Genomic DNA, 18,352 nt, shown 5'->3' with positions numbered 1-18,352 from the left:
ACACTTTTTTGCTTTTCAAGTCCGACAACAGGTTTTTTTCTCCCCCCCCCCCTCATTTTAAGTTTATTTATTCACTCTGAGAGAGACAGTGCAAGTAGGGGAGGGACAGCGAACCCCAAGCAGGCTCCCTATTGTCAGCGCAAAGCCCGATGTGGGAATCGAACTCACAAACTGTAAGATCATGACCTGAGCTGAAGTCGGACACCGAACCGACCGAGCCAGCCAGGCACCCCTTCTCTCGTTGTTTTAAAATTTAAATTCTAGTTAGTAGCATACAGTGCAATATTGGTTTCAGGAGTAGAATTCAGCGATTCATCACATACAACACCCAGAGCTCGTCACAAGTGCCCTCCTTAGTACCCACCACCCCATCTAGCCCATCTCCCACCCACCTCCCTCCATCAACCCATTTGTTCTCTATCATTAAGAGTCTCTTGTGGTTTAGGGGCGCCTGGGTGGCTCAGTCGGTTGAGCATCCAACTTCAGCTCAGGTCTCGATCTCGCGGTCCGTGAGTTCGAGCCCCACATCGGGCTCTGTGCTGACTGCTCAGAGCCTGGAGCCTGCTTCGGATTCTGTGTCTCCCTCTCTCTCTGCCCCTTCCCTGCTCGTGCTCGGTTTCTCTTTCTCTCTCTCTCAAAAATAAAACATTGAAAAAAAAGTCTCTTGTGGTTTGTTTCCCTCTTTTCTTTTTCTTCCCCCTTCCTGTATGTCCATCTGTTTATTAAATTCCACATATGAGTGAAATTTTACGGTATTTGTCTTTCTCTTTTTCACTTAGCATAAAAACATTCCAGTTCCATCCACGTGGTTGCAAATGGTGAGACTTCATTCTCGTTGATGGCTGAGTAATAGTCCAATGTGTGTGTGTGTGTGTGTGTACATACATATAAACCACATCTTCTTTATCCATTCATTAGTCGACGGACATTTGGGCTCTCTCCATAGTTTGGCTATCAACAACAGGTTTCTTCGCTGTGGGGGTGGGGGAAACTTTCATTATGATATTGCCTCCTTCAGTGTGGGGGGCGGGGGAGGCAAAAAAGAGAGGGGGAGGGGGGCAAGCAGAGTCTACAAAGTTGTTAGGCAGGAAGGTCCAGGGTGCCAAGGGGCACGTTTAGCCTTTTGGGCAGGACGGCTGAGGAAGGACCAGATGACCCCGCTCCTTTGGACCGTGCGTTCAGGGGTGTCCACGGACAGTCAAACGGACTGTGCTCAAGTAAAGCCCCAAGGGGCGGCAGAAGGCTGCCCATCTCTTGGTGCTCGTCTTTCCGGAGAGACGACACAGGGCAGGGGCTGGTGATAGGTTGGCCAAGGGGAAACGACTCAAAGCCACGGATGAGGCTCTTCTAAGATGAAGGCGGAAAGACCGCCCCGTGGTTTTCCCGACTACAAACAGAAAGCAGCCGCAGGAGTTGATCAGCTTACCACCTGTTTTCAGGGAGATGATGTGGAAGTTTACCTACTTGACGACCCTGTGGCCTCTGGGTACGTGTTACTTCGACCAGTACTTCCATGAGCAACGAGGCCTTTTCCTGTGTCTTACTTCTAAACGCAAAGGTCCCTTACGTAAAGCTGACAGATATATAGCAGCAGTGGGAGGAACCACACTCCTGAGTGGAGGAGGAGAGGGTGGAACTTTCCCACTGAAGTCCACAGTCCTTCCTTGTGGTCTGGAACAGTCCTGGACTCATCGAACTTGGGGCACGTCGGGGCTGAGGGAAAGGCAACCGCGTGCTCTTCACCTTCACTAACCCTGACAAGGTGCCTCCCACCCGCCTCTCCCCAGGGTCAAAGAGACCCACACAGAAACCTCCCCACCAGCCGGTGCCCTACCAGTCCAGGCCTCCTCTCCTTGGGAGCACATCCCTGCCTAAGATGTAGGCTGTGCTCTAGAAAGGAACCCTGCAGATCCAACGGCGACGGCAGACCAAGTCTGCGTGTCTCTGTGACAAGCAGCAGCTAACTCTGAAAGAAAATGTTCAAACAGTCCGGTTGTCTTCAGCTATGCGTCTGGATTTTTCTGGACTGCGATTCCCCCCCCACCGCCCCCCACCCCGTTTACATGTGGCTGCCTGGTTGCCAAAATCCAGCCCTGGCTTCTTGGTAGAGAAAAACAGCAAAACAAGTCCTGGCGGGAGAGACCACCTTCTCGAACAGTTAGGCCAATTCTGCCCGTATTGTGCTCGCCATCAAAGAGAACACGCACAGAAAGAAAAGCAGGTGGAAGGCTAATGAATGGAACCCCTGTGAGGAAACTAGCCGCAAAGTGAGTTATCATCTGCTAATAGATGTTGTTGTTGTTGTTGTTTTCTGGTTAAGACTTGGGGCGGGGAGGGGGGGATGTCAAGTTTTACAAAAATTTTGCCTACGTTGAGACCTCTGCTTAGATGCTGAACAGGCATGTTCAAATACTGCTATGCCCCAAATTGAGCTCCTGGCTGCATGGCCCCCCAGCCTTCCCTTCTGCATCCTCCCCAATCTCAGTAAATGACAGCGCCACTCCCTTCCCTGCGCGGGCAAGGACCTGTGGGTCACCCTTGCCCTCTCTTTTTCCCACACCCACTTCTGTTCCGCCAGCAAGTCCCATCGGGTCTACTTTCAAGGTCACCTCTAGAGTCTGGGCCCTTCATTCCGCCTTTGCTGTGATCACCCCGGTCCAACCCCTTATCCTGTCACCGCACGACAGCAATGGCCTCCTCGCCCGTCCCCCCTGTTCCCACCTGCCCCTTGCAGCCTATTCTCAGCTGGTCAGAGGGGCAGAGGGGGCTTTTCAAAATGCAAAGTCGGGTCCCTCTTGCGCTCAAACTCCTCCAATGGCTCCCCACGACACTGGAGTAAAACCCGAACCCTCTGTGACCTGCAAACCCCTGAAATTCCTCAGGCTCCTCTCCGACTCCTCCCCACCCTTCCCACATGGGCCACACCACCTCCCCCTCTCCTTGTCCCCCGAACACTGATATTCACCCCATCCACCACGGCCTCCCGGCCTTCGTGCTTGTTGTTCTGTCTACCTGGAAAGCTTTCCTCTGGATTTCCTCCTGTTCACACTTCAAGTTTTACTCAAATGTGAATGTCTTTGCAAAGCCTCCCCTGCTCCCCTGATTTAAAAAAAAAAAAAAAAAAAAAAATCCGAGTACCTCTGACGTTTCTTACCTCCTTTCCCTGACTTACCTACTTTTTCTCCTTGGCACTTATCACTTATACATTATGTGCTGGACTTCTTTATCTTTCCCCCCACCGCTGCTAGAATATAAGGATAAGATTTTCATCTGTTTGAGTCGAGTGTTAGGAACAGAGCAGTCAGGTACTCAGTAAATATATACTGCACGATTGAGGGCTACATCAGTACTTTTCAGTCACGCGTCTATCCTGAGCGAGCCAAACAGGCTTAGAAAATGAAGAACCAAAAAATGGACTGCCTGGGCAAATGGTACAAATCAGACACAGTGACCGAAGCCACTGAAATTCTAGTTCTTGGAATGGTGAATGAGTGGTTGGGGCCCAACTCTTCCTCAGAGAAAAAAGCTGGAATAAAGACGAAAAATGCCTTCTTAAATACACGGAAGAATTAGAACCTAGAGAGACAAACATAAAAGCTGCTTTTGTCCCGAGGGCATCTGTGGACCTGTAAGAAACAGCTAGCAACTTTACTGCATTCCTGGCCTGCTATAACAGCTAGGGAGGCCGAAGTCAAACCCTGGGTCTTCCAAAGGAGCAGGCTATGACCAACCATCCCCACTTTAAGCTGAGGTCTCAAAGACCTGTTATGGTCAGAATGCCTGTGTCCCTGCAAAGGTCAGGTGTTGAAATCCTAACCCTTGAGGTGACAGATTAGGAGGTGGGGACTTTGGGAGGTGATGAGGTCATGAATGCGGAGCCCTCGTGAATGGGATCAGTGCCCTGATAAATAGGCCCTAGAGAGATCTCCCTCTCCTTCCACCATGTGAGGTTACAGCCAAAAGCAGCTGTCTGTCTAGGAAGTGGGCCCTTACCAGACACCAAGTCTGCTGGCACCTTGACCTTGGACTTCCCGGCCTCCACACCTGTGAGAAATACATGTCTGTTGTCTACAAGCCACCCAGGTTCCGGTATTTTGTTACCGAGGTCTACATGGACTCCAACAGCCCTTGAACTAGAAACAACCAGAGTTGCTGGCCTTTCATCACCTGGAGAGTTCCAAGAACTACAAATCTCACATTGCTTGAAGGTGGTCTCACGTGATAGGACCCCCAAGCCCTGGCAGAAACAGATCAAAATCCTCTCTGGAGGAAGGTGCCATCACCTCAGGCCTCAATGTATTCCTTTTTTTTTTCCCCCCTAACATTTATTTATTGTTCAGAGACAGAGACAGAGCATGAGCAGGGGAGGGGCAGAGAGAGAGGGAGACACAGAATCCGAAGCAGGCTCCAGGCTCTGAGCGGTCCACACAGAGCCCGACGCGGGGCTCGAACCCACGAACCGCGAGATCATGACCTGAGCCGAAGTCGGATGCTCAACCGACTGAGCCACCCAGGCGCCCCAGGCCTCAATGTATTCCTATATACAAGTTTTCAAATACGATAACCAGCACGCAGAGAGAATCCAACACACTAGGAAACCAGATACCAAGAGTGACAGCCAGTTGACCAAAGATGGCCAAACTGACTCACAAGCCTTGAGATGCTGGAATGTCAGACGTGGTCTATGACGCAGCCATGCGATCGGGCCCGCTACGTTCAGGGAACTGAAAGGCAAGCTTGAAAACTGCAGCCGAGGAGTAGACACTATTTTAAAAGAATTGAAAAAAAAAAAATCCAGAGCAAATACCATGGAAGGTGTAGCATATTCACAGTGGGCTGAGATGCAGAACTCAGAGGACTTGTCATCACAACAGTAATCTGACTTTATCTTCCAATCAAGATAAAGGGAAATAGGTAATCTTCAAAACAGGGGTGAGAATTCACTTCACATGTTTTCAGTGGGAACAAAACCAAACTGTCAGCTAGCAGGAATAGACAGATTCCTAAATCCTGTGTTGGAGCTCGGGGGAGGAAGTAAGCTCTCTACAAGAGAGTTTATCAGAAGAGAAAAGACCAGAGCCAGTATCCAATGTCCTCCTTCTCCAACCCTAAAGATATGGAGGCACACACATCCTGTATACAGCCTTCTGGCAGCCCCCCAAATCTAGACCCCCACCACGGACGAGAACCTCCATAGCTTCCACAAATTGTGACCTTAAGTCTACTGGACAAGAGCAGGAATACTCAGAAGTCTCATAGAGGCTCTGTCTGCTTCCCACCCTATCAGAGACTCTTCACTCAAGTGATGCTAGAAATAACCATCATTCCTGCAACCAACAGCTGTGTCACATCCCGTTCCCCCCTCCCTCTCCGCCCTCACCCTCCCTCCCCGAGCTGCTATCTTTAAGCCACAAAGCAGACAAGAAAAAAACAATTAGTCACCCCCAGGCCTTGCCCACTTTCCCCACCACCCGTGTGATTCCCAGCACAATCACTGCAGAAAAGAAGCCGGCTCTGGAAGCCAAGCAGGCACCTACAGGTCTGAAAGACTTGAAGACTTTTTCCAAGACTTCGTGGAGCGTCTTCTTGCCGCAGGAGGAGATGTAGTCCTGTGCTAGCTGCAAGAAGGGCAGGCAGTCCTCGCTCTCACTCCACACGTGCTGCGCGCCCACAGGCGAGGGAGAGGAGAGAACAAAGACACACAGTCATTATTACACTCGGTGTGAAATACAGACAGCCAAAAAGATTTTTTTTTTTTTTTTTTTTTTTTTCATTCCATAAATTGGAAGGCCTCTGTTCCAGGGTAAAATTCCCACATTCGTTCTCGATTTGCTCGCATTGAAGGGGACGAGAAAATGCCTACCCTACGGGAAACCTCCATGCTTTCAGTCCATAGTCTCACCTGCTCAATTCGCCATCAGATCCGCTGGGGCGTAGCAAAAAAAGCAGTGGGATCCATATCCACTCCCCCACCCCTGCCCCACCCAACCATTTCCATAGCCCTTCTCGGGCTGGGGAAGGAGGGTTTTAAAGCAGCAGGGAGGAGAAACCAAGGGTTTGCATGATCCTTGGCTTTGCCTTCAGCTGTGGCTGAAGGATTAATTAAGCATAATCTGTAACCATTGACTTGCAATGAAACATTCTTTACCCAGAGCAGCCTGCAGAGTGGGGGTGATGGTAAATTTACTTCAAAATGAAATGAATTTAAAATCAACAACAACAAAACAGAATGAAACAAAATGACTTTAAAAGAACACACAGAGGGGCACCTGGGTGGCTCAGTCAGTTGAGCGTCCCGCTCCGGCTCAGGGCACGATCTCACGGTTCGATCTCACGGTTCGTGAGTTCGAGCCCCGCGTCAGGCTCTGTGCTGACAGCTCGGAGCCTGGAGCCTGCTACGAATTCTGTGTTTCCCTCTCTCTCTGCCCCTCCCCTGCTCATGCTCTGTCTCTATCAAAAATAAACAAACATTAAAAAAAAAAATTAGGGGCGCCTGGGTGGCGCAGTCGGTTAGGCGTCCGACTTCAGCCAGGTCACGATCTCGCGGTCCGTGAGTTCAAGCCCCGCGTCAGGCTCTGGGCTGATGGCTCGGAGCCTGGAGCCTGTTTCCGATTCTGTGTCTCCCTCTCTCTCTGCCCCTCCCCCATTCATGCTCTGTCTCTCTCTGTCCCAAAAATAAATAAACGTTGAAAAAAAAATTAAAAAAAAAAAATTAAAGGAACACACAGAAAAGCCACCACTCCATCACTGGGAAGCAAAGGCTTTCGGAAAGCTCACCTTCTCTTAGGATGCATTAAGGCGGCATTGCTTCACAATGTCAACATGCACCAAGGACCTGGTTTTAGGTTTTACTTCTTCTTAAGGCTAGACATGGTATATTGGTTTTGTTTGTTTGTTTGTTTGTTTGTTTTCCCATGTGAGGACACTTGTTTTAGCACCTCTTTAAGACGAAATAAGTCTCTCCCATAAATGTTCAAGGATCTGGAATGAGCCCAAGAAACAGGCTGAGAGATCTGGGGGCAGAAGCCCCCCTGCTCTGCACATCTGAGCTGGGGAGAGGCACCGGGCCACTAGGGTAACATCAGGGTGTCTAACCAAGAGTCACTGTTTAGAGGGGCCCGATCAATGACAGTGCAGAGGCATGGGAGAGAGGAAGACATCCAGAAGTTAAAGCAAGAAGCAGAAACGAGGCAGCAGGAGACAAGATCTATTTGGAGAAATGGTCCACGTCTAGCACACACTGGCTCCCTTCCATTAATATAATGATTAGGGCATCACCCCAGAGAGTTCCATGTCAATCACTCAAGAAACATTTTCCCTCCTTCCTTCTCATTGGAGCATTTCTAAGGACTGGACCTATAGACTTAACTGCTCAGATCCAAGAGACTAACTAGACGCTAATGTGCCCTTTCCACTCCAATTATCTGTGTTTCATAGATGGAAATGTCCATTTCTGACACATGCTGCTTGAATTCCAGCAGACGTCTAGAGGAGCTTCTGGCTCAACCTAGCGAAGACAACTTCTGGCTTCTCTAACTTTAGAGCACAGCTCAAACATGAGTCCCTATGAATTAGAGACCCTTAAGAGTTGCTGAGCAGCTGAAATGCCATTTATGTAATGGTAGTTTCTTACATTGTATGAAAGGATGAGTACAAAGTGCTTTTATAGCCATTGTCACACTTGATTCTTAATCAGTAGGGATTCAGCAAGAACAGTAAAGTCCTGCTTTAATGTAAGTTCTGCTCAGCACCCATTTTCATACTCAAATTTTTAAAAGTTCCAGCATATTTAAAATTCTTATCCAAGTTAAAGATGGGATTAACATCTAGGTGAAGATTAGAAAAAAAAGTAAGAAGTTTCTTAAATCCCTGGCTGGCACGCGGTGGGCGTTCAATAAACGGTGGCTGGGAGTGTCCTCTTTCCCCTTCTGTGTCGGCAGGAGAATGGGGAGGAAGGGGTAGGGCTGGGCTTTCCATGTGCCACAAGTCTAAGGGCCCCCACTGCGCAAATGAGACACCCAGTGTGACCTCACTGAGAACACTCCCCAAAGCAACCTGGGTTATTGTTAATTCAGAAATAGTGTATCTATGAAAACCTTGTATACCTATTTTCTAAAATACATTTGGACCTTAAATTACAAAGTAAACTAAGGAAAGTGTGATCACTCAAGCAACAGAATCGCACCGTATCCACTACTGCTTGGAAATCAGACAGATTCTTTAAGTGTTTCTAGGGCATTTTTTAACATATAACGTTTATTTATTTTTGAGAGAGAGAGCTTATGTGCTTACGAGTGGCGGAGGGGCAGGGAGAGATGGGGACAGAGGATCTGGAGCTGTCTGGGCTACTAGCACAGAGCCCCATGCGAGGCTCGAACTCATGAACTGTGAGATCATGACCTGAGCTGAAGTCAGACACTTAACTGACTGAGCCACCCAGGCGCCCCTGAGTGTTTCTAGGGCATTTCTAACCTCGTGAGGTGAGTGTTCGTGCCACAATTTTCATGACTCCGCTTTTGGAGCTATTGACTTATGAGTATATTTTGGGGAAGGAAGACCTAACACCTTCCGGAAGAGCCTTCTGTCCAGGCGGCCTAAATTTACTTCATTTGGCTGTCTAATTCACCCTGGATTCTCAGTCATGTTGGTTTTGGGGGCTTAAACAAGTTTTAACCGAATCTCCGCCCATACGATAACGTGAGGCTGCACGGGGTTTGAAATCAGATAGACCCACGTGTACATGGGTGCTCAGAGGACATCGTTTATTAAATGCTAATTGGTTCAGACCCGTGGTATCTCATAACAAAAAGTATTGTTGTATTTATTGCAACTGTTTCCTTCCACATTTAATCAAGCCAGTTCTCAAAGATCCATAAAAAACAAGGTAAGATGAACTAAAAAATGAGTCCGTAGTTGGGAAAACGACGGGAGGAAAAGTATATAAAACCAAGTGAGATTAGGACAAACAGGGCCAGGTCAACGGACCTGGCCACCTGTTGCGGATGGGACACAGTTGTCGCTGTAGCTTACTACAGGCCTATGCAATCAGTGTCCCATGGCGGTGTCCCCAGATAAAATAGATGTGCTGTCCAGAGCTATGAGGCAACAGGTTGAGGGTACAATGGTAATCTCTGAGGAAGAAGAGAAGGGCCCGTTCTAAAACCAGGAGACAGCAGAGAGACTGTGGCTGGGCAGACGCTCCTGAAAACAGATTCTGGGGTCTAGTCTTAAACAAAGATAAGTGGATGACTGGAGACCCAGAATCCCGCACCCCAGGGTGTGAGCAACAATGACTTCAACTTGGATATTGAACCAAACGGCCACTTTGGCCATGAAAAAAACCAAAGCAGGGGTCAGAGAACCTGTGGCTTTGAACAATATAACTCCCTGGCAGATATGAATCTGGATACAGAATGTACTGACTTTCTAACCGTGTAGTGAGAGCCAGGGTGCCTGTTAGAATAGGAGGAATGCCAAGAGAAGGCTTCCAAAAGAGAGGCCAGCGGTGGTCCTGTGGCTTCAGCCAAGTATCACGACACCCCCCCACCCGCACCCCCCGACTTATTAAAACACGAGTGTGGGGGCAGGGGGGGGTGGCACCAAGAACCTGCAGTTCCAGCAAGTTCCCAGGTGAAGCTCATACTGCTGGTTCTGAGAACACACTTTGAGAACTAGAACTCTGACTCACCACATTTGGGGATAGAGGGGCAAAGGTGGAAATCCCTGGTGAGAACTTTGATTTTAAAACAAGCCATCCGTGGCCCTTCTTTCTGTCATTAAGTTGGACCAGACGTTCTCATCAAAGCTTGTCCAGCATAAGACAATACAACCAGGCCATGTGCACAAAGGGGAACGAGCACCTTCTGTGTTCTATAGTGTAGATGAGAATATCCAGCTCATCCAAAAATGGTATCCGATCACTTCGGCAATTCAATCCGACAGGTATCTTTTGGGGCACAGCCTGTCCTCCTATTGTTCTAACACCTGGGGAGATGGCATGTGGCTTCCTGGGGATGTGGCACAGTAGGGGATCCCGGGGGGGGGCAAAGAACGCACCTGTTTCTCCTCCCTGGACTCAGTTATCTGAGTCAAAGGGCCATTTGAGGGCCGAAGGGCCTCACTCTTGCTGCGTGGGTTTTCCGCCATCATTAGGACCGGGGAGTCCATTCTGAGTTGGGGCGTCCTAACCCAAAACTCCACGCTGTCCATCGAAGAGATGGTGGGAGAGAGGAGGTACAAGCTGTCTCATGCCCCCGATAGGGTTCTGCCCAGGGTAAGAAGAGTGCGCGGCCAGGCCTACGACCTGCTCCGTGTGCCAAGCACTGAGATGTGTCGCTGGGGAGGAAACTGAGGCTCAGAGAGGTTAAGCAACGTGTCTGTGGTCACATGGGGAGCAAGGGGCAAAGCCAAGACGTCAACAGCAGTGTGCACGCCTTCAACCTGAGCCTCAGCTCCCTCCTTTGTAAGTCACAGAAAATACCACTCCTCACATGATAGTCATAAAGATGACAGGAGATCCCCCGTAGACTGCCTCTCATTTAGCAGGAGTCCACAGTGCTTATTCCCATCTGTTTAAACTCATGGGAGCGTGACTTTACCCTCCTCAGGATTACCGCTCCGTGAATATACTAAGGACATGCATACTTTTTCCCTGGAAAAAAAAAAAAATCCCTCTATGTGAATAATGCACAGCCACTGTGGAAGGCTTTACAGTTGGTTACCACTCTTCCTCATTGGCTCCTCACAATAATGTAATACACATAGGATTATCCCCATTTGACACAGGAGGAAACGGAGGGTGAGTCTAACTTAGACATGAAGGTGCTTTTTTCCCCCCATATGAAATGATGCAATCTCATTTAGAAAAGTTATATATTTTTGCTCCAAAGTGAAAAGGTTGTTCTTTGGTCACACAGGTAAGGAGAGGGACAGGCCCAGGACAAAAATCGGGGAGGAATATATATAAATAACAAGCATAGACATACGTATAAAATTAAATCTCGTGGTCCTTCTATAAATAAAGCTTCTCTTCTTTAATAGAATGACAACCGCTGTCTTTGTTTTTATACTGAGGAGAGATTAAACTATACAAAATTTTAAATCCAAACATGTTTTTGATGGGTTGGCAGAAAAAAAAAAACAGGACAATAAGGCAGCTCATCCCTTCTCCAGGCACCGGGGAGGGGCAGGGCTGTGCTCTTTGTTTAGAGTTCTTGCTCCTGGCCTAGGACAAGGGGGGAGAGCCGCTGGGGCTGCCAGGGCCAGGAGAGAGTGCACACACGTCCCTCTGTCCGGCTGCTATGTGAGCGGCTGCCAACACCCCACTCCTCGAACCTGACGAAGCCCTCAGGTCCTTCTGGGTTGGCAGAAGGTAGCACACCACGCTCTCGGCCCCCTCCCTGTCACACCTGTAGAGCCAGGCAGGGTTGGCTCTGTCCCTGAAGGCCCAACACAGAGGGCAAAGGCAGCTGCATTTTATCCCAGGATCTGACCTTGTGTGCTGTCCACAGAGAGAAGCCTGAATCGGGGCAGCAGTTTGGAAAGGGACAGTGTGAACAGAATGGCCTGTGAGCTGAGAAGAGGGAACAGTGCACAAGGGACCCAGGAGCTGCCAAAGTGGAGGGAAAACAAAAGGAAGTCCTTGTTCCCAAGGCCTCTGGAGATCCTGGCTTGATCCTGCCTGTGGGACATGCCTCATGGTGCAAATGACAAGCCTCTGGACTTGAGCTTCAGTCCTGCCTGTCGCTTCTTAGTGCTATAGTCCTGGACAGATTCCTTAAACGGAGCCTCGGTTTCCCAGCCTATAAAATGGGGATAATACCTAAGTCAGAGACTTTTTGTGAGGCCCACTAGGAAGCTGCCCTTGAACCCACAGTCTGAATGTCACTCCTGGGATGCTGTGTCTTCAGGACAGGGCCGTGGATTCAAGTTGCTCTACCATTTATTAGTTATTATTCAGTGGAAAAGTTAGTACACCTTGCTGGGTATCAGTTTCTCCATCTGCAAGATGGAGAAAATTACAGCGAGGGCCTCGTGAAATTACCAAGATTAACTAAGTACATACACACAAAGTACACAGAACTGTGTCTGCTATATAGTAAATTACACACGTGGCAGTTACTGTTCTTTGAAGCTGTCGTTCTTGAAGCTTAACACCTGTCTTCTTCAATATCATTCACTCATTCATTCTTACGAACGTGGACTGAGCACCTGCCACATAACCGATGCTGCTCCAAGTTCTGGGACACAGTGCTAAAGACAGAAAATGCCACTGCTCTTCTGAAGCTTATTTTCTCCCTCCTCATGGGGGGCGGGCAGAAAATACACAAGAGGGCATCAAGTACTAATGAATGCTACGATTTGAATAAAAGAGGGTGAGGTGAAGGAACGTGTGGCCAGGAAGTCATCTCTCAGGCCTGAACAGCATAAAGGAGCTACCCATGTAAAGAGGTGGGGGCAGAATGTTCTAGGCAGAGGGGACAGCAAATGCAAAGGCCCTGAGGCAGAAATGAGCTTGGGATGTCTGAGGACCAGAAAAGCCATTGTGGCAGGAACACAGTAATCAAGGAGGAAGAGTGGTCCAAGAGGAGGTCAGAGGGGTGGCAGGAGACACATCACGTAGGCGCTTGAAGCCAGGGCAAGGCTCAAGTTTTACCGTGAAAGTTATAGGAAGTCAGTTTAGGTGAGGTGGGGAGTCATAGATCATGACCTGGATTATATTTGAAATCCAGAGTGATTGCTGTGTGGAGACTGCCAGAGAGGTATTAATATCACCACCCCTATTTTAGGCACTGGGAAGGTACTAATGTTATCATCCCTCATTTCCAGATGTGGAAATCATGGCATAGAGGGATTAAATAACTTTCCCCAATGCACACAGTTAGACATGGGGGGCTGGGGTGAGAACCCAAGTAGCCTGACCCGAGACCTTTGCACCCCTGACCACTATGCTACACTGCTTCTCAGATGGGTACAATGGCCCCAGGAAAGTGAGGGCAGACATCCTATTCTAGGAGGCCCTGGCCTGGTGAGCAAAGTGAGCCCTCAATAAATGTTTGATGAATGAACGAATGAATGAATCATGTGAAAACACTTGTAAATTGAGAAATGCTATGTAAATATTCTTAATGTTAATCTTTTGGATTAGAGGAGTTCCATTTATCTCAAATTTCTTCTAATGCTTATCAGATTTTCCTGGGAAAAGGAAAAGGACAGAGGTAGGACATTTACTTCATGCCTCAGTCCCTTTAACTAGAGGCAAACAGCAGCCTGACCAACATGGTCTGGGGCAAATGTGAGGAGAGATCTGGGCTAAGAAAAATCTGGTGGTTGGCACCCTGTCTGTTATGGCCCCCAGAAACTTTACGAATGTTCCAGTATTGAGGTGCCTGGGTGGCTCAGTCAGTTAAGCATCCAATTCTTTTCTGCTCAGGTCATGATCTCACAGTCATGAGATTGAGCCCGGAGTCAGGCTCGGTGCTGGGCACGGAGCTGGTTTGAGGTTCTCTCTCTCCTTCCTCCTCTGCCCCTCCCCCACTTGCACACCAGTATTCTCTCTCTCCTCCACCCCGCAAAAAAGAAAAAAAAAAAAAAAGAATGTTCCAGTCTACCCAAGGTATTACTTTTTCCTCCTATCTTCTTTCTTATCTATTTCATTTAATAATGAAGAAGCAAATGAAGACATTCAAGCATTTTACTCAAACACGTGAGAAAACATTTAAAATATATTATGAGTGGCCTTGAGAAAGGTGTGATATGCATAATGTTTTGCGATGATGGTTCTCTTTGGAGTAATTTCTTTGGGTAGGTCTACTGCAGTTCCAGCAGGAAGGCCATGTGGAACTCTCCCCTATAAAATCCAGAACCTTGAGTGATTCTTGCTCTGTCTCACACAGTAAGGGGGGGGGGGGGGGAGGCCAATGGCAGACTAGGCTTAGAAGGAACTCCTAATCAAACCCTAACATGGTAGCTAGTTGGTCACTGGTGCCCTTTCCAGCGTATCCCTGGGGCTTTCTCACACGTTCCCAACGGAGTAAATCCCTTTCGAATGATCTCCCATTTTTCTCAATAACAAGTACCACTTATTTGAACTACAGTTAACCGTGTTCTTGCCTATAGTTATAGCTTAGCTGTTCTTCACAAGTAACGGTGATGCAGGTGTTCCGAGGAACCTCATGTTACAGGCGAGAAAACTGAGGCTTTAAAAAAAAGAGACAAGCTCTAAACTCTGGGGAAGCCCAGATCTTAGGAGATGGTCACGTGTTTCATCTGTCGGATCATCACCCGGGTGCTGGTATCATGCCCATTGTTTTGATGTGTACACTGGGCTGGGGGGAAGGCATCTGACCGGTCACACAGGCAGGGAACTCAAATCTGGCTGTCACCCAAGGCCATCTCTCTTCTAGTGTCGCACTTTTGGGGCCCAGGTGGCTTCTTCTCGTCCCGCGGGGTTGGGTGCCGGTGGTGGGAAGGGCGTGTCTTACTGTCATGTCGTACACAAGCCCTCACCTCTCTGGGGGCCGAGGAAGGCGGTCTCGCTGTCTCTCTAACTCCTTCGCGAACTTCCCGTGGGTGGCAGGGGCGCGCGGCCGCCGGGGCCTGGGCCCCGCTTTGTCTCACCCCACCTGAGGAGCCGGCGCCAGGCCGCGCCTCGGCGCCGCCCCACCTCGGTCCGCAGGGGCGGCAGCAGCGCCAGCTCTAGGCTCCAGCCGGCGACCACACGGTAACCCGAGCCCACGGCCGCCTCCATCTTACATTTGGGGACCATTATTTTTTTCCCCGTCCTTACAAACCGTTAAAGGAGCGCCATCCTCGCCCGTTCCCCGCACCTCCCACCCCAACTCCTCTGCCCGCCGCATCCCCTTCCTAAACTGCCAGCGCCAAGATCCCAAGTGGGCGCAGGATACAAAGTCGAAGATCTGGACATCACAGTTCCAGGTCCCGGTCCCTGCTAGCACAGGACCCGAGTGGGATGGGGGAGGGGGGATTCCTCCCGTCTGGCAAAACCGGGGGCCTTCGCCGGGGCCGCAGCCGCCGCCTCCGCCGGACGGAATCAGCTCGGGCCCCGCACACCTCGCTGGAAGCTCACAGAGGAGCAATGGACGCACAGGAGGAGAGGGGGATAGGCGTGCCCGCGAGCGTGTGTGTGTGTGTGTGTGTGTGTGTGTGTGCGTGTGTGTGTGTGTGTGTGTGTGCCCGCGCGCGCGCACGCGCGTGTGCGTTTTCTAAGATCCGAGGTGTAATTCCGCAAAGAAGGTCCTGGAGATGGGGCATCGCTAGTGTGGACAGAGGCTTTGTGTCCAAACCCGCGGCGCAGAGGATAGCACGGGGGCGGGGGAATCTCCCGGGCGGGGACGACTGGAGGAGTTGCGTCTGCGCATCGGGAGGGGGACGGGATTCCTCGCCCCGACGGGACGCCCGGCCGTAGGAAGCTCGGGACTCCGGGCCCTGCGGGACGGTCCGTGCTCCCCGGCCCGGGCGGGCGAGCGGCGGGGACCCTCGCCAGAAGCTCCCAGCCGAGCACAGCGCGCGGGCCGCAGGGTCGCGTCCTCGAAACAGCCCGCCCCAGCCCGGCTTCCCGGTCCTAAGGGCGCCCCTGCCCGCCGCTCCCCGCCCCCCGCCCCCGCCAACGCTGACACGGCCGAGCCGGGCGGGTTACGCCCCCACCCCGCGCCCACAGCCTCCCGGGCGTGCGGGAGCTCGGGCGCAGGGAGGCGGCCGCGCGTCCACTCCCGCGCGCTGCAGCCGTCCCTCCCCCCCGGCACTCACAAAATTGTCCCCGCAGCCGTTGTCCGGACACAGCACGTAGAAGGAGACGCCGGGGTCGGCGTAGAAATCCATCCTGCGCTCGGTCTCTTCGGTGGCGATGAGCTCGAAGGGCGTGTTGGAGCACCATTTCTCCGCAACGTCAGCCAGCTGCTGGAAATCCATCCTGGCCCGCCGCGCCCGCCGCTCGCTCAGCCTCCTCGCGCGCCGCCCGCCTCCCGCTCCCTCCGCCGCCCGCCCGCCCTCCTCTCTCCTCGGGCGCCCTCCTCCCGGGCGGGCAGCGCGCGGCTCCGCGGGCTCTCGGGCAGGCGGCGGGGCCGGGCGGCGCGGCTCCCTCCGGTCCCGGGGCTCCTCCCGGCGGGGACTGTTTACATGCTGTGTGTACGGGGTGGGCGGCGGCCTGGACGGCGCGCCGCCGCGCCCGGCTCCGCCCCGCCCCGCCTCCCCGCCCTCCCCTCTCGACCGGCGCGGCTTGCGGCGGGCGGGGCGGGGCGGGGCGGACTCCTCGGTACGCCCCCACCACTTTTTTTTCCTTTTTCTTTTTTTAAAAGCCAACGCGGAGCATCCCGGAGTTCTCCGGAGCCCGGCACCGCCCCCTACCCGTGACGTCATGCGCCCCAGCCAACCAGCGGAGTCTGACGCCAGCCCGGTGACGTCACAGCGCGGGCCCGAAATCCGCGGCTCGGCCGTGTACGGTGAAGTGGGGAGGGCTTGTAATCCCCGCCTGCGTTTATCCGGAGTTGGAAGGCCTTGTCGGGAAAAGTATTTTCCCGAAAGCGTTTTAAGCGCAGAGGACGCCCACAGAATTGCAGATAACTTGTACCTTGTCTGAGGCTAGCGATGGAGGAGCTGAGAGAATCCAAGGGAAACGGAGCTTTTCTTGTTCAGAAATCCAAGCTCTGTCCCCTTGATGTAAGGAGAAAAAAAAATGTTTGTCCTAAATACATTTACCAGACACTGCTATGAGTATCCATTTGATAGGAAGAGGACAGGTTTTGGGTGGGGTTTTTTTGTTTTTTGTTGTTTGTTGTTTTTTTTGTTTTGGTTTTTTTTTTTTTTTTTGCGTTCACATAAAGCTGAGTATTTCTAAGAAATAAGCCTCATAAGACTAGCTTGAATATTATTCAGCCTCAATTCATATTGCATAACATAAAATGACCAACTACTAGTTTGGAGAGGAGAAAGTACGTTTTAAAACAAGCGTACGCAGCCCAACAATTGCACCTGTTGAATGCTCACTGACTGCCAGGAATGGGGCAGGCATTGCTGGATTGCAAAAAATGCGTCAGAAGGGCCCTCGCCCAGAGGAATTGAATGACGACTAGCAGAGACACGTTGAATAGCATTCATTCTACAAATGTTCAATCAGCTTTTGTCTTTAAAGTTGGTCCTCTGAACCAGACACAGGGCTAGCCCTAGGGATATAAATAAGAATAATGTGTTGTTCCACCCTCAAAGGGCTGGCAGACCAGCTAAGGGAAGCTCATGACACCATCATCCCTCTGAATACAGCCTTACCCAACAGAATAAGTGTGATTCTGGAAAATTGTTCTCTGGCATAGTTCTGGGATAGGGATTCTTTTTCCCTTGACTTCCCTTACTGAATCAGAGCTGTATTCCCATACAGAAAGTAGAAACTCCACTTAATCTTTCGGTAAGGGAAGAGGTCAGGATGGTGATCGGCCCAAAGGCATCCCGGGCACTGATCTTTTTCCTGATGGGAGTTGTCTTAACCTTGAAGTTAATGCTCCTGTGTAACAACCTCTTGACTTCAGAATTTCCCAATTCCTTTAAAACATTTTGGTTTAGTGACCTTTGATGGAGCATCTATTGGGTACCAGACACACAAGGCCCAGTTTTTGCCCTCAAGGAATTTGCAGACTGTAAACTAGGCAGGCGATTCCCAAGCTCCGTGCCAACTTCGTATACTCACACCTTCTCCCGGTGATTTAAACACTAATGTAGGTATTGCTGTGAGGGATTTTACAGATGTAATTAAGATTTCAAATCAATTGACCTTAAGATAGGGAGATTGCCCTTTGCTGGGCCTGGTTTAATCAGGTGACACTTTAAAAAGGACTAGGCTTTTCCCAGAGAGAGAGTCAAAGCATGAGATAGATTCATCATCAGGGAGATTCTCCACTAAATGACATTGGAGATGGAAGGGGCCATCTGGCAAGGACCACACAGCGGAGTCTAGGAGCTGAGAGCAACCCCCGGCCAGCAGACAGAAAGGAAATGAGACTTCAGTCTGAACTGAATTCTGCCCATGTCCTCCATGAGTTTGAAAGCGGGTTTTCTGCAGAGCCTCCAGGCGAGAAGTCAGCCCTGACCGACGCCATGATGGCAGCCTTGAAAGACCCTGAACAGAGAACTCAGTTAAGTAGTGGCTGTGCTGGAACTTCTGATTTATAGAACTAGGAGCTAATAAATGGGTGTTTTCTTAAGTTGCTAAGTTTGTTTTAGTCTGCTGTGTAGCAGTAGAAAACTAATATACAAGACAATGGAGGAGACACGCATATGAATAAAAACATTCAGTATGCTCTTGTAAATGTTACAAAATGTTTCTTTCTTTCTTTCTTTCTTT

At 50.4% G+C, this 18,352-nt stretch overlaps 1 protein-coding gene across 1 annotated transcript in view; it reads right to left on the bottom strand.

Moving 5' to 3' along the window:
• MTURN (maturin, neural progenitor differentiation regulator homolog) overlaps positions 1-15,996 on the bottom strand; it is a 29,450-nt gene extending 13,454 nt beyond the window's left edge. Inside the window, exons 1-2 of the mRNA XM_030308174.1 lie at positions 15,769-15,996; positions 5,538-5,660 (exon numbers count right to left, since the gene is read on the bottom strand). Of these exons, the coding sequence (XP_030164034.1) occupies positions 5,538-5,660; positions 15,769-15,930 (285 nt within the window). The 5' untranslated portion in view covers positions 15,931-15,996. The remainder of the gene's footprint in view (positions 1-5,537; positions 5,661-15,768) is intronic.
• Positions 15,997-18,352: the final 2,356 nt, after the last annotated feature.

The sequence above is a fragment of the Lynx canadensis genome, chromosome A2 (assembly GCF_007474595.2).
Source record: "Lynx canadensis isolate LIC74 chromosome A2, mLynCan4.pri.v2, whole genome shotgun sequence".
Taxonomy (NCBI): Eukaryota; Metazoa; Chordata; class Mammalia; order Carnivora; family Felidae; genus Lynx; species Lynx canadensis.
This window is presented reverse-complemented; position numbering and strand designations above follow the sequence as displayed.